General features: G+C 46.4%; 2 protein-coding genes across 4 annotated transcripts in view; one reads left to right on the forward strand and one right to left on the reverse strand.

Annotated features, from left to right (window-relative positions):
* The window catches only part of LOC139228545 (spindlin-1-like), a 200,287-nt gene that overhangs the window by 59,266 nt on the left and 113,383 nt on the right, over nt 1-27,638 (reverse strand). The window contains exon 1 of one of the 3 annotated variants that reach the window (XM_070859644.1): nt 1,893-2,428. The exons of the other annotated variants lie outside the window; for them this stretch is intronic. Within the exon in view, the coding sequence (XP_070715745.1) occupies nt 1,893-1,896 (4 nt within the window). The 5' untranslated portion in view covers nt 1,897-2,428. Of the gene's footprint in view, nt 1-1,892; nt 2,429-27,638 lie in introns of those variants that run through there. 3 annotated transcript variants of the gene reach the window in all.
* micos13 (mitochondrial contact site and cristae organizing system subunit 13) lies at nt 2,754-18,084 on the forward strand. Its single transcript, XM_070859646.1, has 4 exons — nt 2,754-2,873; nt 9,546-9,702; nt 10,903-10,954; nt 17,882-18,084. The coding sequence occupies exons 1-4, from the start codon at nt 2,845-2,847 to the stop codon at nt 17,986-17,988; spliced, it is 345 nt and encodes a 114-aa protein (XP_070715747.1). The 5' UTR covers nt 2,754-2,844; the 3' UTR covers nt 17,989-18,084.

The following is a 27,638-nucleotide window of genomic DNA, read 5'->3' on the forward strand; positions in this document are numbered from 1 at the left end:
ATGTGACAGAGCTGCGTTAGTTCCTGGGACTCAACTATTTTGGTAACTTTCTACCCGGGTTAAGCACTTTGCTGGAACTGTTGCACATGTTGCTACGTAAGGGTGACGACTGGGTTTGGGGTAAATCTCGAGACAGCCTTTGAGAAGGCCAGAAACCTACTTTGTTCTAATAAGTTACTTGTACTGTATGACACGTGTAAAAAATTAGTGCTAGCTTGTGATGCATCTTCGTACGGGGTCGGGTGTGTGTTACAGCAAACCAATGTATCGGGCAAACTTCAAACGGTTGCATACGCTTCTAGAAGTCTGTCTAAGGCTGAAAGAGCCTACAGTATGGTCGAGAAAGAGGCGTTAGCATGTGTATATGGGGTTAAGAAAAGGCACCAATACCTATTTGGACTTCGGTTTGAGCTTGAAACCGACCAAAACCGTTCATTTTGCTGTTTTCAGAAAGCAAAGGTATAAACACCAATGCTTCGTCCCGCATCCAAAGATGGGCACTAACATTGTCCACCTATGACTAAGTTATCCGCCACAGACCAGGCACGGAGAACTGTGCTGATGCCCTCAGTCAGCTACCATTGCCCACTACTGGGGTGAGAATGACTTGTTTCTGGTCATGGATACTTTTGAGAGCGAGGGGTCACACGTCACTGCTCGCCAGATCAGGACCTGGACCATCCAGGATTCTGTACTATCATTTTTAAAAGGTCCTCAATGGGAGCTGGTCGGCCGTTCCCTGGGAAATGCAAGATGAAATTAAGCCGTTTCACCGACGCAAAGATGAAATGTCCATCCAGTCGGATTGTCTCATGGGGTAATCGCTTGGTTTTCCCAAAAAAATGCAGGGAAACTTTTATACACGACCTACACAATACCCACCCAAGGATAGTCATGATGAAGGCTATCGCCAGGTCGCATGTTTGGTGGCCCGGCATTGACTTGGACTTAGAGTCAAGTGTACACCAGTGCAACACGTGCTCACAATTGAGCAATGCACCAAGGGAGGCTCCATTGAGTCTGTGGTCATGGCCCTTCAAACTGTGGTCCAGGATCCACATAGAGTTTGCTGGCCCCTTTCTCGGAAAGTTGTAGTGGACGCTTACTCTAAATGGATTGAATGCGTAATCATGTCATCCAGCACATCCACTGCCACGATTGAAAGCCTCCGGGCCATGTTCGCCACCCATGGCTTGCCCGACGTCCTTGTCAGTGACAATGGGCCGTGTTTCACCAGCTCGGAATTCAATGAGTTTATGACCCACAATGGCATCAAGCATGTCAGGTCTGCCCCGTTTAAGCACGCATCCAACGGTCAAGCGGAACGGGCAGTCCAAACTATCAAGCAGAGCTTGAAACGTGTGACGGAAGGCTCCTTGCAGACCCGCTTATCTCGGGTTCTGCTCAGCTACCGGACGCGACCCCATTCGTTCACTGGGGTTCCCCCTGCAGAACTGTTAATGAAAAGAGCACTCAAAACCAGGCTCTCCCTATTCCACCTGGATCTAAATGATCATGTGGAAACCCAGCGTCACCGGCAAAACATGTACCACGATCGCGCAGCTGTATCGCGTGACCTTGATGTTAACGATCCTGTGTTTGTCCTTAATTACGGTCATGGTCCTAAATGGGTCGCTGACACTGTCTTGGCCAAGGAGGGGAATAGAGTGTTTATAGTCAAACTATTGAATGGACAAACATGCAGAAAGCATTTGGATCAAACCAAACTGCAGTTCACCGACAACCAGGAACAACCTGAAGAGGACATCACCATCATCGATCCACCCAACCAGCAATCGACCTCGCCGTCAATCAAGTGGATGAACCCACCATTCCCAACAGTCCTGTCAGACCAGCCGCGCCGCAGTACAGCAATGGCCCGACCAACTCACCCATGCCAGAGTTTAGACAATCAACCAGGGAGCGTAGGTCCCCGGATCGTCTCAACTTGTAAATAATTCATATCAAAGACTTTGGGGAGGAGTGATGTTATGTATGTAAACATTGTAACTGTGTAAGACTTGCCACCAGAGGGCGCAACTGTTGGAGGCCCAAGGGTCACCTGCACACCTCGTGCAAGGCAGGATAAAAGGTTGTCTGCCATGCTGCTTAGGCACTCTGGAGTTGTATTAAAGGGATTAAGGTCGCATCAGTTTTAGCTCACAGTACTCAGTCTTGTGGAGTTCTTCCATCCTTAACAAGACACGTGGTCCAAATTAAAATTTGGTTGGCGGGGGGGTGATGATGCATTCCAGTCCCTCCGGCACCCACCTCTCCCGGAAGGCCGCGAGCGTACACACGGTGGACACCGCGTGCTCCATCTCCAGGGACACCCTGGCTCGGATGTAACCGCGGAAGAGAGGTAGGCAGTCGGGCTGAACGAGCCCCGCGGCCTGGACCGGCTGATGGCCCCCTTGGCCGTGCTCTTCTCTTTACAACTATTTTGGTTGAACGTAAAATCAAATACCCCCGTTTTGGCAAGGGCGGTGGAACCCACAAATTAACAATTTGAACTTTTAACCGTGACTTAAATCAAATTAAAATTTGGTTCTCCTCTCTTTTTACATCAGGCAAGTTGCCTGTTTGAGGTTAAGCAGCACAACCATAAAAAACTCTAACTTGAGAAACGAATCAAGGGAAAGTGTAGGCCCTGTCCCCGCCCCCCTCGGACTGTTGCTGTGGTGACGCGAGGCTCCGCCCCCCCCCCCTTCTCGGTCTGTTGCTGTGGTGACGCGAGGCTCCGCCCCCCCGGGGGTTGCTGCGGAGTGACGAGGCGGGGTGAAAGGTGGCGGGGCCCGGATGGGACATTCTCAGCCCGACCGCTCGTCCCGACCCTGAGCCGCAATGGCGCGCCGGCTGTTCGCCGTGGTGAAGTAAGTGGCTGAGCGGGCCGGGCCGTGCCGTGCCGTTGTCGGGGCTTGGGGTTGGCACTGGGGCTCTAGCTCTGGGCCTCTGGCGTTCTAGCTCTGGACCCCTGGCTCGCTCTGGCTCTCTAGCTCTGGGCCTCTGGCTTTCTAGCTCTGGACCCCTGGCTAGCTCTGGGCCTCTGGCTTTCTAGCTCTGGACCCCTGGCTCTCTAGCCCTGGACCCCTGGCTAGCTCTGGCTCTCTCGCTCTGGGCCTCTGGTTTTCTAGCTCTGGACCCCTGGCTAGCTCTGGCTCTCTAGCTCTGGGCCTCTGGCTTTCTAGCTCGGGACCCCTGGCTAGCTCTGGGCCTCTGGCTTTCTAGCTCTGGACCCCTGGCTCTCTAGCCCTGGACCCCTGGCTAGCTCTGGCTCTCTAGCTCTGGGCCTCTGGCTCTCTAGCTCTGGGCCTCTGGTTTTCTAGCTCTGGACCCCTGGCTAGCTCTGGCTCTCTCGCTCTGGGCCTCTGGCTTTCTAGCTCTGGACCCCTGGCTAGCTCTGGGCCTCTGGCTTTCTAGCTCTGGACCCCTGGCTCTCTAGCCCTGGACCCCTGGCTAGCTCTGGCTCTCTAGCTCTGGGCCTCTGGCTCTCTAGCTCTGGGCCTCTGGTTTTCTAGCTCTGGACCCCTGGCTAGCTCTGGCTCTCTAGCTCTGGGCCTCTGGCTTTCTAGCTCGGGACCCCTGGCTAGCTCTGGGCCTCTGGCTTTCTAGCTCTGGACCCCTGGCTCTCTAGCCCTGGACCCCTGGCTAGCTCTGGCTCTCTAGCTCTGGGCCTCTGGCTCTCTAGCTCTGGGCCTCTGGTTTTCTAGCTCTGGACCCCTGGCTAGCTCTGGCTCTCTCGCTCTGGGCCTCTGGCTCTCTAGCTCTGGGCCTCTGGCTTTCTAGCTCGGGACCCCTGGCTAGCTCTGGGCCTCTGGCTCTCTAGCCCTGGACCCCTGGCTAGCTCTGGCTCTCTAGCTCTGGGCCTCTGGCTCTCTAGCTCTGGGCCTCTGGTTTTCTAGCTCTGGACCCCTGGCTAGCTCTGGCTCTCTCGCTCTGGGCCTCTGGCTTTCTAGCTCTGGACCCCTGGCTAGCTCTGGGCCTCTGGCTTTCTAGCTCTGGACCCCTGGCTAGCTCTGGGCCTCTGGCTTTCTAGCTCTGGACCCCTGGCTAGCTCTGGATCTCGAGCTCTGGGCTGGAGCATAGGGCTGGGCCTCTGACCTTCAGCACCAGTCCGTGGTCATTGCTAAACTGGAATCTCTTCGCAAGGCCTTGGGCTGTTTCCCCTCCACTCTCCGCATTGCAACAAGACTTCAGAGCCACTCCTCGCTGTGTTAAACCTGATCAGATCATTTTTGCAACCATCTTGTTGTTTATTTTTAAATGCTCACAAATTTATTTAATTCCCTTTCACAACTTGCCATGGTGGGATTTGAACTCTCAACTGCTAGCATCTGCCATGGCTCAGTTGGTAGCACCAACTCCAGAGACTTGAGTGCATAAATCTAGGCTGACACTCCACTGCAGTACTGAGAGAGCGCGACACTATTGGAGTTGTCATCTTTCAGATGAGACGTTAAACCGAGGCCCCGTCTGCTTTCAGGTAGACATAAAAGATCCCATGGCACTATTTTGAAGAGCAGGGGTGTTAGTTATCCCTGTGATCCAGGGCCAATATTTAACCCTCAACCGACACAACAAAAACAGATTATCTGGTCATTATCACATTGCAGTTTGTGGGAGCTTGCTGTTTGCAAATTGGCTGCTGCGTTTCCTACATTATAACAGAGAATACACTTAAAAAGCATTTCAGGTTGTTCTGAGGTCATGAAAGGTGTTCTATAAATGCAAGTTATCTTTCTATATGTATACTTCATGTCATGCAGTTAGCATTGCTGCTGCCTATATAGACTGTAACCTGTCCTACATAAAGTCCTGTATACCCATTATGCCTATCATTGGCTCCTCCCTTAAAGTGTCAGTTTTAAATTTCTTATCCTTGAATCCATCTATGTCCTCGGCCTTGCCCCATTTTATCTGACTCCTTGCAGCTTTCCTACCCCTCTGGGGCCTTCTGTACCTCTGACTCTGACCTTGTGTGTCTCTCCTTTCTCCTCCTCCTGCCACCTCCAACAGTTGCTCCACCATTGGTGGCCATGCCTTCAGCCATGTAAGTGCCACTCTCAAATTCTTTCCCTTTAATCTCCACCTCCTTCTCCGACTAAAAACTATGACAAAATTTTGGTCACTCCTAATTTCTCCTGCTTTGATTCAGTATCTGTTTCCCTCGACTCTGTGAACCACCCTGGGATGTTTTTCTATGTTTAAGGCCCTATTTAGATGCAAGTTGTTGTTGCTGGATATCCGGGACCTGTGTGCTGCAAGCCGGGAAGGTGCAAGCATCCTTCCGATACTCTGGCTAAAGTAACTGGTGTCAGGAATGGGAATTGGGATCAAACAGCAAGACCAGTCACAATCCCATTTAGAGACTAAAAAGGCAATATGCAGCAGGCCAGTCAGCATCTTGAGAAAGACTGGTTAACACTTTGTATGGAGAGCTGAATCTGCTGAAGGGTTAAAAAGACCTCTGGATGAATCAGCATGACTTGGCTGGCAGTACTAAGTCAGAAGACTATGGGTTCAAATCCCACTCTAACTTGAGCTTATGGTCTGAGCTCTCCATTTTATACAGCCTCTGGGAGTTCTGAGTTCAGATGAGACATTAAACCGAGGCTTAGAGGCCTGGTAAGTGCATGCAAAATATCCCACAAGCAGTATACAAATAAAAGAACATAAGACTTGGATTTATATAGCGACTTTCACGACCACCGGATGTTTCAAAGCGCTTTACAGCCAATGAAGTACTTTTGACGTGTAGTCACTGTTGTAATGTAGGAAACAAGGCAGCCAATTTGCGCAAAAGCAAACTCCCACAAACAGCAATGTGATAATGACCAGATAATCTGTTTTTTTATGTTGATTTGAGGGATAAATATTGGCCAGGACACCGGGGATAACTCCATTGCTCTTCTTCGAAATAGTGCTATGGGATCTTTTACGTCCAGTTGAGGGGGCAGACGGGGCCTCGGTTTAACGTCTCATTCGAAAGACGGCACCTCTGACAGTGCAACATTCCCTCAGCACTACACTGGAGTGTCGGCCTAGATTTTTTTTGTGCTCATGTCCCTGGAGTGGGAATTGAACCTACAACGTTCTGACTCCGAGGCGAGAGTGCTCCCCATCATCATAGGCGGTCCCTCGAACGAGGGTGACTTGCTTCCACGAGAGTTCACAGGTGTTTCAATGAAGGACCCGATGTTCCAGTCCTGAACTCCAGTTGAGGGGGTGGAAGATGCCTGTGTGTGAATTTTTTTTAACGTGTGGTGACCGTTGCACCTCAGTCATCATATGGGCTCGACAGACCTAGGTCTTTATCCAGTGGCAAGGATTAACCGGGACGACTGGAGACCTGCTCTGCTGCACGGACCTAGTGCGCACACATATCGCAGTGTGGGCAGATCTGTGCTGCCCCTGGGCCCTCGGTTCTTCTGGGCCCCGAACCCTCATTCGCCGCACCTCCGCCACGATCTTGTAGGGCTTGGCACTCCAGCTCTATAGCCCCGGCCTGCGGTGGTGTTCTCACACAGGTCGGGGTGGCCCATGATGTTCCAGGGCCCGGCACTCCAGCTCTATTTATAGCCCCGACCTTGATATTGTTACTAGCCATTTTCGCTGCTTTTGAATGAGATAACTCAAGCTTCCCCGTTTGCCGCTGTGTTGTCTGGTATGCCAAAGCCCAAGGCGAGAGTGCTACCCACTAAGTCACAGCTGATACAAATAAGAACAGGGAGTTCTCTCAGTGGCCTGGCCATCCAACACCAGGATTAAAAAAAAAAATTAACTGGTTAATTAACGTGAAGGCTTTGGAGAGGGTGCAGAAGAGATTTACTAGAATGGTTCCAGGGATGAGGGAGTACAATTACGTGGATAGACTGGAGAAGCTGGGGTTGTTCTCCTTAGAGCAGAGAAGGCCAAGAGGAGATTTGATAGAGGTATTTGAAATCAGAAATGATTGAGAGAGAGTAAATAAAGAGAAACTATTTCCAAAGGTTGAAGGGTTGATAATGAGAGGGCACAGATTTGAGGTGATTGGCAAAAGGACCAGAGGTGCCATGAGGAAAAACTTTTTACGCATCGAGTGGTAGGATTTTGAATGCACTGCCTTTTAGGGTGGTGGATACAGATTCAATGGTAGTCTTCAAAAGGGAATTGGATAAATACTAAGAGCAGAGAAAATTGCAGGAATATGGGAAAAGGGTGGGGGACTGGGACTAACCGGACTGCTCTTCGAAAGGGCCGGTACAGACTTGATGGGCTGAATGGCCTCCCTCTGTGCTGTACAATTATGATTTTATGATTCAGTTCTAAGGTTAATTTATTCCTAAGTTTGTAGGACTATGTATTTGTCTTGGCTGCTGTATCAGCCTCTATTAACAGTAATTGCGTGTCAAAAGTAATTAAGCCAAGGCTGCCGCTGGAACACAATTCACAACATTGCACTGCCTACAAACATGATTAAACACTAATACAAGCTACCCACCCATCTTTGTCCGGGAAGCTGGTGACGAGCGCACTCCATGAGCTGTGTCAGCTGTGGCTCAGTGGGTAGCACTCTCACTTCTGAATCAGAAGCTTGCGGGTTCAAGTCCCACTCCAGAGACTTAAGCACACAAAATCTAGGCTGACACTCCCAGTGCGGTACTGAGGGAGTGCTGCACTGTCAGTGGTGCCGTCTTTCGGATGAGATGTTAAACCGAGGCTCCGTCTGCTCTCTCAGGTGGGTGTAAAAGATCCCATGGCACTACTACGAAGTAGAGCTTGGGCAGTCTCCTGTCCAATGTTTATCCCTCAACCAACATCACTAAAACAGATTATCTTTGGGACGTTCTGAGGTCATTAGAAAAATTGCAAGCTCTTTATGGTAGGCCTTGTGCAGGTCAAACCTAGGGTCCCCACCACAGCTTCTCCATTTAAACTTCCAAACCCCAACCTTTTAAATCAGCTTCTCCAAGGCTAGAGAGCTTGCAAATAGCATAAATAGCAGCTGCATTAGTCACCTTTCAGCAGTCCGGTTGAGCGTTTACTGGGATGGAACATTCCTTGTTATTGGACATTGAGGTGATTTATTGCTACGACTTTCCTAATGTTTTGACAGATTCGGTCTCCTGAGCAGCAAAAAAAGTTCTGAAATGAATTCGGCCTCATTGCACCAGATTGTACAGTTAGTTACTTCAGTTTTGTTGCATGAATATCAATGTTACCACAGAAATTTCTGTAAAGTATGAGAGGGGAAAAAACTTTGCATTTATATGATGCGTTATCGAGTTTGTCAGAAACACCCCAAAGGACTTCACGTAGAATGAATTATGTGGGGTCACTTGTGTGGATAAATGTGGCTGCCATTTTGTGCACCAGCAACACTGAGGAACGACCGGTTAATTGTTTATGGACATGGTTGGAGCAGGAATGTTACCTCCATGATCCTCTGCTCTTCGAATGAGAGTTTTGATGTTTACCTAAAGGCCCCTGGAATCTGAATTAGAGGAAGATCGATATAAAATTGGCTTAAAAGCATTGCACAATAATACTGTTTTCTGTGTTTTGCCCATATTGCTTATTGTACCAATGCACTAAAAAAGCCGATGGGAACACTCCATCTCCATAGGTTATACAGCACAGAAACAGTTTAGAAGAATGAGAGGTGATCTCATTGAAACATTGAAGCATACAAAATTCTTGCAGGGTTTGACAGGGTAGATGCAGGGAGGATGTTTCCCCTGGATGGAGTGTCGAGAGTCAGGGGACACAGTTTCAGAATGAGAGGTTGGCCATTTAGGACTGAGGTGAGGAGAAATGTCTTCACTGAGGGTGGTGAATCTTTGGAATTCTCTACCCCAAAAGGTTGTGGAGGCTCAGCCGTTGAATATATTCAAAACCGAGATTGATAGATTTTTGGATATTAAGGGAATCAAGGGATATGGGGACTGGGCAGGCGATGAAGTTCAGCCATGATCTCATTGAATTGCGGAGCAGGCTTGAGGGGCAGAATGGCCTACTACTGCTGCTATTTCTTATGTTCTTAGGCCATTTGGCCCAACCATGCCGATGTTTATGCTCCACTCGGGCCTCCTCCTGTCCTTCCTTTATTTAACTCGATTCCCTTCTCCCTTATTTAGCGTCCCCTTAAATGTATCTATAATATTCGCTTCAACCACTCCTTGTGGTAGTGAGTTCCACATTCTCACCACTCTCTTGACCTGCGTCGCTGCTTTTAGTGATTCATCTATTTGAACTCCCAAGATCCCTTTGTTAATCTACCCAATTTAGATTCTTATTTTCCAAGTAATATGTGACCTCCCAATTTTTCTTACCAAAATATGTAAAACCTCACATTTATCTATTTTGAAATCCATTTTCCAATTATATGCAAGTTTATTAATGCAAATCCTACTCTTGTACTTGAGGGGGCCGGGGGAATGGGTGCACACATGTCCATGAGTGTAGGACTTGTACACAGCATTTTATGTTAATCTGACTGTTCTTGGATTTTTCTTGATGAAATGAGACTGAAATGTTTCATCTTTCTTCATGGTTTTGTTTTCAAGATTCTTCACGAAGGCTGGGATAGTTGGAGGCAGTGTGTACATCGTCTATGACCAGGGCTTATTGGGAGATGGAGCACAAAGTTGTGAGGTATTGAACAGGGTTTCAACCATTGTACCAGTCGCTATGGACCAGTGGTCGAAATATTTGGGAGTGGAGGTACAGTACATTACTGGAGCATATTATCTTTTTTATTCCCCGTCTTCCACCTTCCTCTCCCCAAGGCGCTGTCTCCTGCTGTGGCTGGCATTCCATTAAGACCGGCAGCCCTCTGTTCCCTTGTCAAAGCAGTCTCGTGCTCTGGCGTATGCTTGGCATGAATGTGTGTTCGACTTTGGAAGGCATTTTAGCCGAGAGCGAAGCTGAAAGTGTCCTCGCCTGCCCTCTGCACGCGTGCATACTTTCCAGCAAGTGTCACTGGATTGTGTTTGGGGAAGGGGGGGGAGAATCCTGGCTGACTTTGTTTTATCTACCGCCCCTTCCTAGTTCGGTGGTACTAAGGCCAGCTGTTGTATCCCGACAGCTGCCCTGGCTGAGATCAGCTCGTTCTGGGCGGACCGGGGATTGAATTTGGGATCTTTTGATGTCCATGACTCTGTGCTGCGCTGGGTGGGTGGGGCTCTTTCTCATAAAGCCATTGGTGGAGCAGCTTTTATTTGTATGTGAGATTGGTATGTGTAAAATCATAAATTCAGCCTGTGTGTGCCTGTGAGGTCATAACTTCGGTCCGTGAGTGTGAGATCATAACTTCGGCCCGTGAGTGTGAGGTCATAACTTCGGCCCGTGAGTGTGACGTCATAAATTCAGCCTGTATTTCCTGAGCACGAGTATTAACTAGAGAATGAGTTCTTTTGAGCAAATAACCTCAATCTAGAGCCACAGTTAAGTTGAGCCCCTAGTTGTGCGAAAGGGAAAGAAACCTGCTGTCCTTACCCGGTCTGGCCTACATGTGGTTCCAGTGCAACAGCAATGTGGTTGACTCTGAACTGCCCCTCTGAAGTGGTCTAGCAAGCCACTCAGTTGTATCGCCACCTTCTTGAGGGAAACTAGGGATGGGCAGTAACCTTCCCAGCGACAGCCACATCCCTAGAATGATTTTTAAAAACATATATATATATATATATCCTATACGAGGCTGAACAGCTAATATATTTTGGAATATGAGCCATGGTGTTGCCATCTCCATAGATATATTTAGCAGTGGTCCATGAACTGACGAGGGAGGGAGTTTGTGTGAGTGAGATGGGGCTGAAGGAGGGCTCTGTACAGCAAGTGCTGGGCACTTTGTATGAAATGATTTCCTGAAAAAACATCTGTAGACTGAACAGTGGTGTGTAATAGTTTACGTTTTGTCCACAGCTACCAGATGTTCCCAAGCTGGGTGTGCCATTAACTGGATACTGGAATGCAGGTAAATAAGTGAAATGTCCATAAGAACATAAGAATTAAGAGCAGGAGTAGGCCATTCAGCCCCTCGAGCCTGCTCCGCCATTCAATAAGATCATGGCTGATCTACCTCAACTCCACTTTCCTGCACTGTTCCCATATCCCTTGATGCCCTTAATATTCAAAAATCTATCGATCTCAATGACTGAGCCTCCACAGCTCTCTGGGGTAGAGAATTCCAAAGATTCATCACCCTCTGAGTAAAGAAGTTTCTCCTCAGCTCAGTCCTAAATGACTGACCCCTTATTCTGAGTCTGTAGATCCTGGTTCCAGACTCCCCAGCCAGAGGAAACATCCTCCCTGCATCAAGCCTGTTAAGGTCTGTAAGAATTTTGTATGTTTCAATGAGATCACCTCATTCTTCTAAACTCTAGAAAATATAGGCCTAGTCTACACAATCTCTCCTCGTGGGTAAATAAGCTTTAGTAAAAGGAAATGATTCGTGCAGCTCCGCTAGTGCCGGCCATTGTTTAGCGCATCATTGAGCTGGCTATTCATGTGTGAACCCAGACTTTGAGTGACGGAAGCCAATTGGAGAGGTGATGGGCCTATAACGAGCCTTGATCCCGTGCACACTCATAGGAGCTGCTGGATATTAAGCAGTAGATGGAATCCTGATTCTCTTTATTTCCCCCCCCTTGGTGTCAACACTGCCATTTGTGAAGGGAGGCAATTGGTCTCCACCTACTACTTTCTAATGGTACAGCTAAGAGCAGGAACTTGACATATTGTGCATCATAGACATGTACTCGCATGTTCCCTGCTAGTCTGTGCTGGTCACCAGAGTACGAGAGCGGAGACAGAATGTTTCCACTGGTGGGGAAGAGCATAACTAGAGGCCATCAATAGAAGATAGTCATCAAGAAATCCAGTAGGGAATTCAGAAGAAAATTCTTTACCCAAAGAGTGGTGAGAATGTGGAACTCACTACCACAGGGAATGGTTGAAGTGAATAGTATCGATGCATTTAAGGGGAGGCTAGACAAGCATATGAGGGAGAAGGGAATAGAGGGTTATACTGATAGTTTAGATGAGGAAAGACGGGAGGAGGCTGGAGTGGAGCACAAATGCCGGCATGGACTGGTTGGGCCGAATGGCCTGTTTCTGGGCCGTATATCCTATGTAATCCGGCACTTTAAAAAATAAATTCTTGGGATGTGGGCGCCGCTGGCAAGACCAGCATTTATTGCCCATCCTTTGAGAAGGTGGTGGTGAGCCGCCTTCTTGAACCCCTGCAGTCCGTGTGGTGAAGGTGCTCCCACAGTGCTGTTCGGGAGGGAGTTCCAGGATTTTGACCCAGCAACGATGAAGGAACGGTCGATATATTTTCAAATCTGGATGGTATGTAACTTGGAGGGGAACGTGGAGGTGATGGTGTTCCCATGCGCCTGCTGCCCTTGTCCTTCTATGTGGTAGAGGTCGTGGGGTTGGGAGGTGCTATCGAAGTCGTGGTGAGTTGCTGCAGTGCATCTTGTAGACGGTACACACTGCAGCCACGGTGCGCCGGTGATGGAGGGAGTGAATGCTTAAGGTGGTGTGTGGGGTGCCGATCGATCGTGCTGCTTTGTCCTGGATGGTGTCGAGCTTCTTGAGCGTTGTTGGAGCTGAACTCATCCAGGCAGGTGGAGAGTATTCCAGCACACTCCTGACTTGTGCCTTGTAGATGGTGGAAAGCCTTTGGGGAGTCAGGAGGTGAGACACTTGCCGCAGAATATCCCAGCCTCTGGCCCGCTCTTGTAGCCACGGTATTAATCACTTGCACTGACTGTAAATATACTGTGATTTAGAGCAGCATTCAATTTTAACCTTGCTGTTGAATTTGTAGTATTCGGAAAATTATGGCACAAAATAGTGCCGTTTTGACTGCAGAACTACTTGAAAATATTTCCACAACGTTATTTTTAAGATTTTCTGTTTGGATATAAAGTCAATGGAAGATGGCTTCCTGAATGGTTCCAGGGATGAGGGAATACAGTTATGTGGATAGACTGGAGAAGCTGGGGCTCTTCTCCTTGGAGCAGAGATGGCCAAGAGGGGATTTGATAGAAGTGTTGAAAATCATGAAGGGTTTAGATAGAGTAAATAAAGAGAAACTATTTCCAGTGACAGGAGGGTCGATAACCAGAGGACACAGATTTAAGGTGATTGACATGCTAAAAAATTACGCACCGAGCGGTTAGGATTTATGCACTGCCTGATAAAGGTGGTGGATACAGGTTCAATTGTAGCCTTCTGAACGATATGGGAGGCAAGGGTTATGGGGAGTGGGCAGGGAAGTGGAATTGAGGCCAAGATCCGATTAGCCATGATCTTATTGAATGGCGGAGCAGGCGCGATGGCCTACTGCTGTTCCTATTTCTTATGTACTTCAAAAGGGAATTGGATAAATACTTGAACAAAAAATGGCAGGGATATGGGGAAAGAGTAGGGGAGCTGGGCTAAATAGACTGCTCTTCGAAAGAGCTGGTGCAGACTCGATGGGCCGAATGGCCGCCTTCAGGGCTGTACGATTCGATGGTAACCAGACCCAACTCTGTTCCTTGGTCTGTGTTGAGTTAGCTGATCTTGCCCAGGAGGGGGAGTGACCATTTGGCCTCAACAACTCCGGCAAGGGAAGAGGAAAATCAAACCAGTCTGCCATTTGTGTTTGCCATTCGATGACTCTTCCTGGAAAGTCTACAGGAGGATAGGACTGCGCTTGGGTATGAAATGCACCACAATCGCATAGCCCGCTGAGAAAGTAAGGCTCCCATGTGAAGCTAGACAGATTTTTGAGCGATAGGGGTTATGGGGAGCGGGCAGGGAAGTGAAGCTGAGTCCATGATCAGATCTGCCATGATATTGAATGGCAGAGCAGGCTCAAGGGCCAAATGGTCTACTACTCCTCCTATTTCTTATGTAGTAGACACTTGAGCAAGGCAGTGCCTGTAAAACTTTACCTCAGCAACATCCAGCGACAAAAGAGGAATTCAAAAATTGTTTAGAAATGTGTGCAGAACTTTGAGATTTTCCACGAACTTAGTGAAACCAATTGCATAGAATTCGCAGCATAGAAACGGGCCATTCGGTGCAACTAGTTTATGCTGGTGTTTATGCTCCACACGAGCCTCCTCCCATCCTGCTACTTCTCACCCTATCAGCACATCCTTCTATTCCCTTCTCGCTCGTGTTTATCTAGCTTCCCCTGAAATGAATCTGCAATTCGCTTCAACAACTTGCATTTATATAGCGCCTTCTATGTAGTGAAACATTCCAAGGTGATTTGCAGGAGCGTCATCAAACAAAATTTGACACTGAGCTACATAAGGTGATATTAGGACAGGAGACCAAAAGCCTTGTCAAAAAGGGCCCCAAGGAGTGTCCCCAAAGAAGGACAGAGAGGGCCAGGGAAGTAATCCAGGGCCCGGGCAGCCAAAGGCACGGCCGCCAGTGGTGGAGCGATTTTAAAAACGGGTCAGAATTGGACGAGCGCAGAGATCCTGGAGGGCGACCGAGCTGGAGAAGGCCACAGGGACGTTGGATGACACAATGGATCAATTAAAATCGTGCTACCTAAACTGTTACTGGAACAAAAAGTAGCTATTGATGTAGACTCATCATCATAGGCAGTCCCTTGGAATCGAGGAAGACTTGCTTCCATTCTTAAAATGAATTCTTAGGTGGCTGAACAGTCCAATATGAGAGCCACAGTCCCTGTCACAGGTGGGACAGATAGTCGTTGAGGGAAAGGGAGGGTGGGACAGGTTTGTCGCACGCTCTTTCCGCTGCCTGCGCTTGATTTCTGCATGCTCTCGGCAACGAGACTCGAGGTGCTCAGCGCCCTCCTGGATGCACTATGTCGCAATTTAAGACAGAATTGGATAGTTGCTTTAAAAGGAAGTGTATAGGGAGAGGCCAGGTAAGTGCGATTGCTGTACCTCGCTCCAGTTGAAGAGCTAGCACAGGCACAATGGGCTGAATAGCTGGTTATGTTGTAAATTCTATCGTTGTTTGTGACTGGAGAACAAGTCTGGCAGTTTGGAATAGAAACATAGAAAATAGGTGCAGGAGTAAGCCATTCGGCCCTTCGAGCCTGCACCACCATTCAATAAGATCATGGCTGATCATGCAACTTCAGTACCCCATTCCTGCTTTCTCTCCATACCCCTTGATCCCTTTAGCCATTAGGGCCACATCTAACTCCCTTTTGAATATATCTAACGAATTGGCCTCAACAACTTTCTGTGGTAGAGAATTCCACAGGTTCACAATTCTCTGAGTGAAGAAATTTCTCCTCATCTCGTTCCTAAAAGGCTTACCCCTTATCCTTAGACTGTGACCCCTGGTTCTGGACTTCCCCAACATTGGGAACATTCTTTCTGCATCTAACCTGTCCAATTCCATCAGAATTTTATATGTTTCTATGAGATCCCCTCTCATTTTTCCAGTGAATAAAAGCCTAGTCGATCCAGTCTTTCTTTATATGTCAGTCCTGCCATCCCGGGAATCAGTCTGGTGAACCTTCGCTGCACTCCCTCAATAGAAAGAATGTCCTTCTTCAGATTAGGAGACCAAAACTGTACACAATATTCAAGGTGTGGCTTCACCAAGGCCCTGTACAACTGCAGTAAGACCTCCCTGCTCCAAAATCAAATCCTCTCGCTATGAAGGCCAACATGCCATTTGCCGTCTTCACCGCCTGCTGTACCTGCATGCCAACTTTCAGTGACTGATGTACCATGACACCCAGGTCTCGTTGCACCTCCCCTTTTCCTAATCTGTCACCATTCAGATAATATTTTGCCTTCCTGTTTTTGCCACCAAAGTGGATAACCTCACACTTATCTACATTATACTGCATCTGCCATGCATTTGCCCACTCACCTAACCTGTCCAAGTCACCCTGCAGCCTCTTAGCATCCTCCTCACAGCTCACACTGCCACCCAGCTTAGTGTCATCTGCAAACTTGGAAATATTACATTCAATTCCTTTGTCCAAATCATTCATATATATTGTAAATAGCTGGGGTCCCAGCACTGAACCTTGCAGTACCCCACTATCACTGCCTGCCATTCTGAAAAGGACCCGTTTATTCCTACTCTTTGCTTCCTGTCTGCCAACCAGTTCTCTATCCACGTCAGTACATTACCCCCAATACCATGTGCTTTAATTTTGCACACCAATCTCTTGTAAGGGACCTTGTCAAAAGCCTTTTGAAAGTCCAAATACACCACATCCACTGGTTCTCCCTTGTCCACTCTACTAGTTATATCCTCAAAAAATTCTAGAAGATTTGTCAAGCATGATTTCACTTTCATAAATCCATGCTGACTTGGACCGATCCTGTCACTGCTTTCCAAATGTGCTGCTATTTCATCTTTAATAATTGATTCTAACATTTTCCCCACTACTGATGTCAGGCTAACCAGTCTATAATTACCTGTTTTCTCTCTCCCTCCTTTTCAAAAAGCGGTGTTACATTAGCTACCCTCCAGTCCATAGGAACTGATCCAGAGTCGATAGACTGTTGGAAAATGATCACCAATGCATCCACTATTTCAAGGGCCACTTCCTTAAGTACTCTGGGATGTAGACTATCAGACCCTGGGGATTTATTGGCCTTCAAGCCCATCAATTTCCCTAATACAATTTCCCGCCTAATAAGGATTTCCTTCAGTTCCTCCTTCTCACTAGACCCTCGGTCCCCTAGTATTTCCGGAAGATTATTTTTTTCTTCCTTAGTGAAGACAGAACCAAAGTATTTGTTCAACTGGTCTGCCATTTCTTTGTTCCCTATTATAAATTCACCTGATTCTGACTGCAAGGCACCTACATTTGTCTTCACTAATCTTTTTCTCTTCACATATCTATAGAAGCTTTTGCAGTCATTTTTTATGTTCCCAGCAAGCTTTTTCTCATACTTTATTTCCTCCTTGCAATTAAACCCTTTGTCCTCCTCTGCTGAATTCTAAATTCTAAACCAGTCCTCAGGTTTGCTGCTTTTTCTGGCCAATTTATAAGCCTCTTCCTTGGATTTAACACAATCCTTAATTTCCCTTGTTAGCCACGGTTGAGCCACCTTCCCCGTTTTATTTTTACTCCAGACAGCGATGTACAATTGATGAAGTTCATTCAGGTGATCTTTAAATGTTTGCCATTGCCTATCCACCGTCAACCCTTTAAGTATCATTTGCCAGTCTATTCTAGCCAATTCCTTTCTCATACCATCGAAGTTACCTTTCCTTAAGTTCAGGACCCTAGTCTCTGAATTAACTGTGTCATTCTCCATCTTAATAAAGAATAATGGTCCAGGGGAAGGAGTTCATACATATTCCCCAAATTCTGTCACACGGCTATAATGAATCGGTGATGAGGCTAAAGATCTCGTGGGGGGAGGGGGACACGGACAGAGAGTTCTAAAGATTTGCATCAAGTGTGGCTAACTTGCAGAAAGAAAAACTACAAATGAAATAAAACAGAAAATGCACAGCCGGTCTGTTGACATCTGGCAGAGGAACGACTGATTAAATCTTTGCCCTAGACACTTTATCGGAACTGTTGACCCCCTCTCCCTAGACAACACACAAAGAAGTGCCACTTGGATTAGGGAATGGGAGCAGTACTGGCACCGATGTTCCCTGTAAGCTGCGTGGTGCTTCAGGGATCCTGTGTAGCCGGCTTGCCGCCTTTTCAATACAAAAACCGTGCATGTGCAAATTTCTGAATGGGCCATGCGGCCCCAAACTAAATTAGAACGTTGACTAGCATCATGGCACTCCATGCTGGGGAAAACCAATACCTTGCAGAGAGAGAGGCGGTGCGGATCTGTACCGAACGCTCTCGCTGCCTCTCGGTCAGAATGTCGGTACATGTTTATGACTGAAGCAGCTTTTGCTTCCATTGTTTTTGCAGGAGTTGAAACAACGGCCTCTGCCTTGTCGGCTGCACCTACAAAATGCAACGAATACACTCGCAAGGGCTGGCAGTACATCAAGGGCCTGACTGCAGGAGCACAGTGAAAACCTCCATCATTATCATACGGCTTTTTGTTCACTACCACAGACTAACAAAATGTAAATACTATATGATGGTAATAAAGTGTATTTGAACTTAAACCGATTTTGGTGTCCTGTTGAGCCCCACACAGTCAGGACTGGATTGAGTTGACGTGTAATACTTGGGGGGGGGGGGGGGGGAAACTGGTGAAAGTTACTGATTTTAGGCTTGTTTATAAACCCAGGTCAGTGTGACTTCTGCCATCCGCTTACAGGCTGATGATTTGATAAGATAAACAAAGTGTCCCAATCTATCCTGTGGGACCATAGAGCGCCTTTCACCTCTTCCAGTTCCTACATACATAACGTAAGAAATATGAGCAGGAGCAAGCCATTAGGCCCCTCGAGCCTGCTCCGCCATTCAGTAAGATCATGGACTCAGCTCCACTTCCCTGCTTGCTCCCCATAACCCTTTACTCCCTTATTGCTCAAAAATCTGTCGATCTCCGCCTTAAATATATTCAATGACCCAGCCTCCACAGCTCTCTGGGGCAAAGAATTCCATAGATTTACAACCTTCAGAAGAAATTTCTCCTCATCTCAGTTTTAAATAGGCAGCCCCTTATCCTGAGACTATCTTCCCGAGTTTTAGTTTCCTGACTCCCAAATATTGTGGACGAACCTCTCAACTGTATTAGCCCAGAAAATAAAAGACTTGGATTTATATAGCGCCTTTCATGACCACCTGAAGTCCCAAAGCACTTTTCAGCCAAATGAAGTACTTTTTGAAGTGTAGTCACTGGTGTAATGTGGGATATGCGACAGCCAATTTGCACACAGCAAGCTCCCACAAACAACAATGTGATGAGGACCAGATACGCGATTGTTTTTGTTATGTTGATTGAGGGATAAATATTGGCCCAGGACACCAGGGATAACTCTTCTGCTCTTCGAAAAAGATCCTTCACGTCCACCTGAGAGAGCAGACAGGGCCTCGGTTTAACATCTCATCTGAAAGCCAACACCTCAGTACTCCACTGGAGTGCCAGCTTAGATTTTTTGTGCTACAGATTCCTGGAGTGGGACTTGAACACACAACGTTCTGACTCAGGCGAAAGTGCTACCCACTGAGCCAAAGCTGACATTTGTAAGAAAACCAAAGTGTCCCAATCTACCCAGGGGGACCATGAATCTCACCTCTTCCAGTTCCTGACTCCCAGATATTGAGGCCGAACCTCCCAACTGTACTACCCCAGAGAGGACAATGGACCAGTGCAGCGAAGCGGTATGTCTGGAGCATGCACATGTGATCCAGGAGTCTCCATGTATAGATTGGAAGGTTCGGGTGGAATAAATTTACATTTTTTCCATCGAAAAGCGGAAGTGACTGGAGTCTCGACACTGGTGGCTTCTGTGTTCCACTATAATCCTTTGAAATGTTTGTAATGCCATAGTGGGTAAATGGTACAACCCTGATGATGGCAACCATACAGTATAGGAAGGACCCAGTCTACCAAATTCTACCCTACGTCAACTAGAGGTGATCCAAAATTCGGCTGCCCGTGTCCTAAATCGCACCAAGTCCCGCTCACCCATCACCCCTGTGCTCGCTGACCCTATATTGGCTTCTGGTTAAGCAGGCCTTGATTTTCAAAATTCTCATCCTTGTTTTCAAATCCCTCCATGGCCTCACCTCTTCCTCTCTCTCTAATTTCCTCCAGCCCCCACAACCCCCCCCACCCCCCACTACGAGATCTCTGCGCTCCTCTAATTCTGGCCTCTTGAGCATCCCTGATTCTAATATAATCGCTCAACCATTGGTGGCCGTGCCTTCTGTTGCCAAGGCCCTAAGCTCTGGAATTCCCTGCCTAAACCTCTTTCAAGACACTCCTTAAATCAAGCTTTTGGTCATCTGCCCTAATTTCTCCTTGTGCGGCTCAGTGTCAATTTTTTAAGATCTCATAATACTTCTGTGAAGCGCCTTGGGACGTTTCACTACGTTAAAGGCACTATATAAATACAAGTTGTTGTTGTGCTTAGCTGATCTTGGAAGGGGCTCTGCAATTGGCATCAGTGCCTCTGGAACTGTTGTGTTGGACGGTGGCATCAGTTACAGTTGCTGATTATCAGCCAGTGTTTGGGTGAATCTGGGCCGAGCACAGGCTTAAGAATGGTTGAGGCCTTCTCTTTCCACTGCCCCAGTGGTTGAATAAGCTGGCGATGCTCTCCATTTGGGCTCACAGTAATAACCACATGAGCGAGAGATCCTGGGGGAGATCCCTGTAGAACTGGTCTGCAGCATAGAATGAATGCCTTCCAGGAAAAAGGAAAAGGATGAAGATGATTTTGGGGTTGGCTGGGGTTTCACTGAAAACTAACGGCTATGATAAATGTGCTCCCTCCTTCAGTATTTTAAGCATCAAAAACCAGGAGAAAATCGGTAGCAAATAAAAGTCCAAAAAGCCAGGGCAAATTTGGTGACAATCAGATTTTATTTTAAACCTCAAGAAAAACAAGCAAGAGTTGAACAAGATACAGTTAAGCTGAATGATGACTAATGACTTAAAATGGTTCTTACACAACACGGTTCTGGGTATCAAGGGCAGTTCCAAAAGTAACATAACTTTGGATAGTCACAATACTATCGAGCTATTTTCAGCAGCAAAGTACAATGACTATATTTGTGAGTGGACTCTGATGATTGCTAACATTAACATTTAACGTAACGTATCACCACCATGAAGCACAAGTATTTTTAAAGTCTTGACTGAAATAGTTGATGTTAAAATGAACATTTTCAGTATGTGCTACACACATTGCGATCACTGCATGCAGTGTATCCAGCTCATTAATAAATCATGGAAATTATCAAGGTTCTTTAGCGGACTTTTGGCATTACAGATGCATCTTTGTACTTGAAATGTTGGTAAGAAAACCAGGGGAAATCGTGTTTTACTGATGTAGCACCCAAAAAGAATCTGAGAATTTATAATTGAAAATTGTCTTTTTTTAATTAAAACTTTTAAATTAAAAACGTTCCTATGGATAGTGGTGCAAAGTAGGGGAAACTTTTTAATTTAATTAAGCATATTGAGTTATTGTTTCATGTGTCAAATCTTAGCATGATTGTTATAAGGAGTATAAAAGTAGAGAAGTTTTGCTACAACTGTACAGGGCATTGGTGAGACCACATCGAGAGTACTGCGTACAGTTTTGGTCTTATTTAAGGAGGGATATACTTGCATTGGGGCGGTTCAGAGAATGTTCACTGGGTTGATTCCTGGGATGAAGGGGTTGTCTTATGAGGAAAGGTTGGGCCTATACTCATTGGGGTTTAAAAGAATGATGGGTGATCTTATTTAAACATGTAAGATTCTGAACGGGCTTGACAGGGTAGATGCAGAGAGGATGTTTCCCCTCGTGGGGGAATCTAGAACTGGGGGGGGGGGGGGGGGGGGGCATAGTTTCAGAACGAGGGGTTGCCCATTTACGACAGAGATGAGGAGGAATTTCTTCTCTCAGAGAGTGGTGAATCTTTGGAATTCTCTACCCCAAAGGACTGGATACTCAGTCATTGAGTATATTTAATACAGAGATCGATAGATTTTTGGATATTAAGGGAATCAAGGGATATGGGGATAGTGCAGGAAAGTGGAGTTGAGGTAAAAAATCAGCCATGATTTCACTGAATGGCAGAGCAGGCTCGAGGGGCCGAATGGCCTCCTGCTCCTATTGCTTATGTTCTTATCTCAATCCAATAGTTTACATTTGAAATTTAGTCTCTTGTTATATCGGAAGTTGAAACAGCCCGTGTGCATATAACAGAGTCTCATAAATAGTAACGAGATGAATAACTAATTAATCTGTTCTTGATGGTGTTGGTCAAGGGAGGAATATTGACCAACAACTACAACTTGCATTTATATAGCACCTTGAATGTAGTAAAAACGTCCCAATGCACTTCACAGGAGGGTTATAAAGAAAAATTTGATCAGGTAGAGAGAGAAAACTCCCTGCTCTTCTTCATATAGTGCCATAGGATCTTGGGACTCGAGTGGGCAGACAGCTTTGGGTTAAACTGGGATAGATAGCACCTGTGATACGGTGTCGGTCTAAAGATGCACTGGAGTGAGGCTAGCAAACAAGTTTTATTTATTTTTTCCTAGCAACAATCAGTTAATTTTTGTATGAAAAAAAAATATTGCTTTTCTTTTTTTCCCCGACCCCATAGCAGGTGGTATAGTTGTGGTATTGATCCATGGGCGCTGTCTGATATTGCATGCAGGTAGCCATTTTTCCTACATGAATCTAAACAGTGAGCAGCTTCAGCCTTTTAAAGCACTGACCGGGTGAGGGTGAGGTGATATCATAGCCCAGCCCCTTCCTATTTTTATTTAATATCCACATTTAATGGTAGAGAGTCACGGGATAGTAAGCAAGGAGCAGGAACCCATGCTGATCACCACCCACCCACCTGCCATACCCCTATGTTCCATGACTGCTACCACAGCTGAAATCAGCAGATCTACCTGGCTCTGTTCCAGAATTGGCACTGTATTTACCAACCAATAACAACTTGCATTTATATAGTGCCTTTAATGTAGTAAAACGACCCAAGGAAGGAGATATCAGGACAGGCGACCAAACGCTTGGTCAATGAGGTAGGTTTTAAGGAGCGTCTTAAAGTAGGGGAGCGAGGTAGAAAGGCAGAGAGGTTTAGTAAGGGATTTACAGACCTTGGGGCCTAGGCAGCTGAAGGCATGGCGCCGATGGTGGGGCGAAGGAAATAGGTGATGCTTACCATTTGGCAGAGATCTCGGAGGGTTGCAGGCAGTGTTCCCTCTAATTTGTTTTCCCTGCGCGGTCCCTCTGGCCTCGTGAGCACAGGATCTCTTCCAGCGACAGCGCTAGTGAGCAGGCTGCACGGGACCTCTGCCGGGCACCTCAGTGGGAACAGTGGTTGTAGGGCCGGAGGAGGTTACAGAGATTGGGAGGGAGTTAAGGCCAGCGAGGGATTGGAGCACGAGGATGAACTAAATCATTAGGAAGCCGCCACCTACATCCTGCTCTCAATATTCAAAGCCACCAACTTGGCTGTATTCATTCGCAACTATCCATCAAGAAATCCTCAGGATTCCCAATGGTCTCATGTTGCCAATGGCGCCGAACATTAGAAAATCAGGAGTAGGCCATACAGCCCCTCGAGCCTGCTCCACTATTTAATACGATCATGGCTGATCCGATCATGGACTCAGATCCACTTCCCTGCCCGCTCCCCATAACCCCTTATTCCCCATATCAGTTAAGAAACTATGTCTTAAATTTATTCAATAACCCAGCTTCCACAGCTCTCTGAGGTTTAATCACTAGTAAATTGCCGTTTTTAAAAACAGTCTCCCACTATAAAAAAAAACTGCTCCAATGCTGTCTTAGAGCCAGAAAACAGATATCCAGCAGTATAGGACTTCCGATAATCTCACCAAGTGAAAGGCTTTTGGCTCCGATTATTTCTCCCCTCCCCCCACCCCCACCTCGCTCCCCTTTTCTTGGTGTGCAGATGGAGGAAGAGAGTGAGTGCTGAGGAACTGGATACTAGGCAGAATGCTCGCTACTTTGAACAGAGGCTGCCTCGAGAGCTTTCCTTTACAGACATTCAAGGCATTTTGGGGCAAAATAGGTTTAAATTTTCTTTTCCAAAAGCAAGCAGAGTATTTCTGACCTCTGACTCAGTTTTAACAGCAACCTTGTTTCAGCAAAATGCAAAATGTGGCATCAACACCAGTGTCAGATTATCTTTTGCATCATCTTAACAATCTGTGTCAGCAGTGGCTCAGTGGGTAGCTCTTTCACCTCCGAGCCAGAAAGCTTGTGGATTCATGTCCCACTCCAGAGACTTGAGCATGTAATGCAGTGCCACGCTGAGGGAGTGCTGCATTGTTGGAGGTGCTGTCTTTCAGATGAGATGTTAAACCGAAGCCCCGTCTGCCATTCTCAGGTGGACGTAAAAAATCCAAAGGCACTATTTCGCAGAAGAGCAGGGGAATTCCTCCTGGTGTCCTGACTAATAGTTATCCCTCAACCAACATCACTAAAAACAGATTATCCGGTCATTATCACATTGTTATTTGTGGGTCCTTGCCATGTTTTCTACATTACAGCAGTGAGTACACTTAAAAAATAGTACTTAATTGACTGTAAAGCGCTTTGACACTCCTCAAATTCTGCCCTCGAGCATCCCTGATTTTCATCACTTGATCATTGGTGGCTGTGCCTTCAGCTACCCAGGCCCAAAGCTCTGGAAATCCCTGCCGAAACCTCTCCGCCTCGCTTTCCTCCTTCAAACCAAGCTTTTGGTCATCGGCCTTAATTTCTCCAGTGTCAATTTTGTCTTATAACACTCTTGTGAAGTGCGTGGGGCATTTTACTATGTTAAAGGCACTATATAAATGCAAGCTTGTTGAGATCGAGAAAGCAGTATTTAAATGCCGCCTTTTTTTTCCTACTTTTCTTTTGAACAAGTTACAAGCAGCATTCCCTCTAATTTGTTTCTCCGCGCAGGACCCTTTAAATTCGCTGTCACTTCCAGCGACAGCAGCTGGTGAGTGGCCTGCGTGGGGCCTCGTGATTGATGCACAACTGCCCACTTCAGGGGCAATATCGGTTACAAGTCATAACTCTCTGTGCTCAGAGTTATTTGTTGCTTTTCCCCCTTTCACCTTCCCTATACTAAAATGGTCACCCATCTTTCATTTTCAGCACTGAAAGAAATCCCCATCTAAAGACACTGACCCGCCTGTTCTCTCCGTGGAGGCTGGCTCACCAACTGTAAGTTTGCAGCAGGTACTGGTTTTGAGTCAGCTTAACAGCATTTTGCTATGGATTTGTAGCATGCAGCTTCACAGCACCCCTCCTTCAGTATGAAGACAACAACCAGCTGTATTTATATAGCACCTTTAACGTAGTGAAATGTCCCAAGGCGCTTCACAGGAGCATTATGAGATTTTTAAAAATTTGACACCGAGCCGCACAAGTAGAAATTAGGGCAGGTGTCCAAAGGCTTCGTCAAGAGGTAGGTTTTAAGGAGCCTCTTGAAAGAGCAAAGAGAGGCGGAGAGGTTTAGGCAGGGAGTTCCAGAGCTTGAGGCCAAGGCAACAGAAGGCACGGCCACCAATAGGTGAGCGATTATAATCAGGGATGCTCAAGAGGGCAGCTCGTGGGGGGTGGGGGAGGAGGTGTTGTAGGGCTGGAGGAGATTACAGAGATAGGGAGGGGCGAGACCATGGAGGGAATTTGAACATAAGGATGAGAATTTTGAAATTGAGGCATTGCTTAACCAGAAGCCAATGTAGGTCAGTGAACACAGGGGTGATGGGCGAGCGGGATTTGGTGCCAGTTAGGACATGGGCAGCCGAGTTTTGGATCACTTCTAGTTTACATCGGGTAGAATGTGGGAGGCCAGCCAGGAGTGCGTTGGAATAGTAACAAAAGCATGGACTACCTTCCCCCATTCTCTGCTTGCAGAAGCGAGACATTATTCATGCCCAATTTTAATTATAGTCAGTGAAGAGAAACAAGTTTGTTTTAATTTTGACCCTTACTTGCATCAGACAGGGCAGGGAGACACCACAGCCAGGCTTTCAACCTCTGCGCTCCAAGCCCACAATTTTCCATTCGTCAACTTTATTACCTCGCTCAGAGAACCCTGCCCTATAGTTGCAGGGGTTCGGTGAAGTTCCTACGTTTGTCAAAGTATTTAAAAATCAAAACTGCTCTCCTGCAGCCACTAATTACTGCTGGGGGAAATAGTTTCAGTTGTTAAGTGGCATCACACCCAAGTAGCCACATTTCATTTGTGAAAGGAGGAAAAAAAAAACACAACTTGCTTTTGTATAGCGCCTTTCATAACCTCAGGTTGTCCCAGAGCATATCACAGGCAATGAAATACTGCAAGACCTGTGGTCACCATGTAGGGTAATGCGCATGATGTGGAAAAAGAGGGCAGGATGTGACTCCTGTTGATCCCCAGGGATCTGTACTGGCGCCAATATTTTGCTATATTTATAAATGACTTGGATGAAGGAAGAGAGAGCTGTATAAAAAAGACTTGCATTTATATAGTGTCTTTCATGACCGTAGGACATGCCAAAGCACTTTACAGTCAATGAAGCACTTTTTGAAGTGTAGTCACTGTTGTAATGTAGGAAACACAGCAGCCAATTTGCGCACAGCAAGCTCCCACAAACAACAATGTGATAATGACCAGATAATCTGTTTTAGTGATGTTGACTGAAGGTTAAGTATTGGCCGGGACACTGGGAATAACTCCCCTGCGCTTCTTTGAAATAGTGGCGTAGGATCTTTTACATCCACCCGAGAGAGCAGACAGGGCCTCCGAAAGACGGCACCTCCGACAGTGCAGCTCTCCCTCAGCATTGCACTGGAGTGTCGGCCTAGATTTTTGTGCTCAAGTCTCTGGAGTGGAACTTAAACCTACTACCTTCTAACTCAGAGGCGAGTGTGCTACGCACTGAGCCACTAGCTGACACGTATATCCAAGTCTGCTGACAACACTAAGTTAGGTAGCACAGTAAATGGGAGCAGAAAGTTGCAAAGGGAGATTGATTAAGTGAGTGGGCAAAACTATGGCAGATGGAGTTCAACGTGGAAGTGTGAAGTCATCCACTTTGTATCTAAGCAAGTTAGTAGATCAAAGTATTTTCTAAATGAAAATTTTTTTAAATAAAAAGAGGCAATATATTAAATAAACAAATCAAACTCAAAGAGGATAAAAACCCCGGTCCGGATGAATTGCATCCATGCATTTTAAAAGAATCTAGGGAAGAGATAGCAGAGGCATTACTACACATATTTAACAATTCATTAAAAAAAAGTTGTCCTGCCAGAGGACTGGCGGATAGTCAACGTAATACCTATATTTAAGAAGGGGGATAGAACAGTTTCATGGAATTATCGACCAGTCAGCCTAACATCAGTGGTCGGAAAAACAATGGAATTCCTACCAAAAGAGAAAATAGAAGAACATCTAGAAACCAAAAATATAATGAGTTGTCAGTATGGATTTCAAAAGTGAAAGTCTTGCTTGACCAACTTCATTGAATTTTTTGAAGAGGTAACAGAGAGAGTAGACAATGATAAAGCAGTAGATGTAATTTATCTAGATTTTCAAAAGGCCTTCGATAAGGTACCCCATAATAGACTGTTGAACAAGGTCAGAGAATGCAGAGTCAGGGGACAAGTATCAGAATGGATAGTTAGCTGGCTTCAAGACAGAAAGCAGAGAGTAGGGATAAGGTAGCTATTCACAGTAAGTAACAGTGTTCCACAAGGATCAGTGCTGGGACCACTATTGTTCACAATTTATATTAACGATTTAGACTTTGGGATCAAAAACACAATTTCTAAATTTGCGGATGACACCAAATTGGGGGGCATGGTCAATACTGAGGAGGACTGCAACAAATTACAGGAGGACATTAATGAACTTGCAGAATGGGCATATAATTGGCACATGAAGTTCAACACAGATAAATGTGAGGTATTACATTTTGGTAGGAAGAATAGGGAGGTCACGAGTCTAGGTGGGGTAGAGGAACAACGGGATCTCGGGAGTACAAATACACAAGTCACAAAGTAGTGACATAGGTTAGCAAGGT

Source organism: Pristiophorus japonicus, chromosome 18, assembly GCF_044704955.1.
Source record: "Pristiophorus japonicus isolate sPriJap1 chromosome 18, sPriJap1.hap1, whole genome shotgun sequence".
Lineage (NCBI taxonomy): Eukaryota > Metazoa > Chordata > Chondrichthyes > Pristiophoridae > Pristiophorus > Pristiophorus japonicus.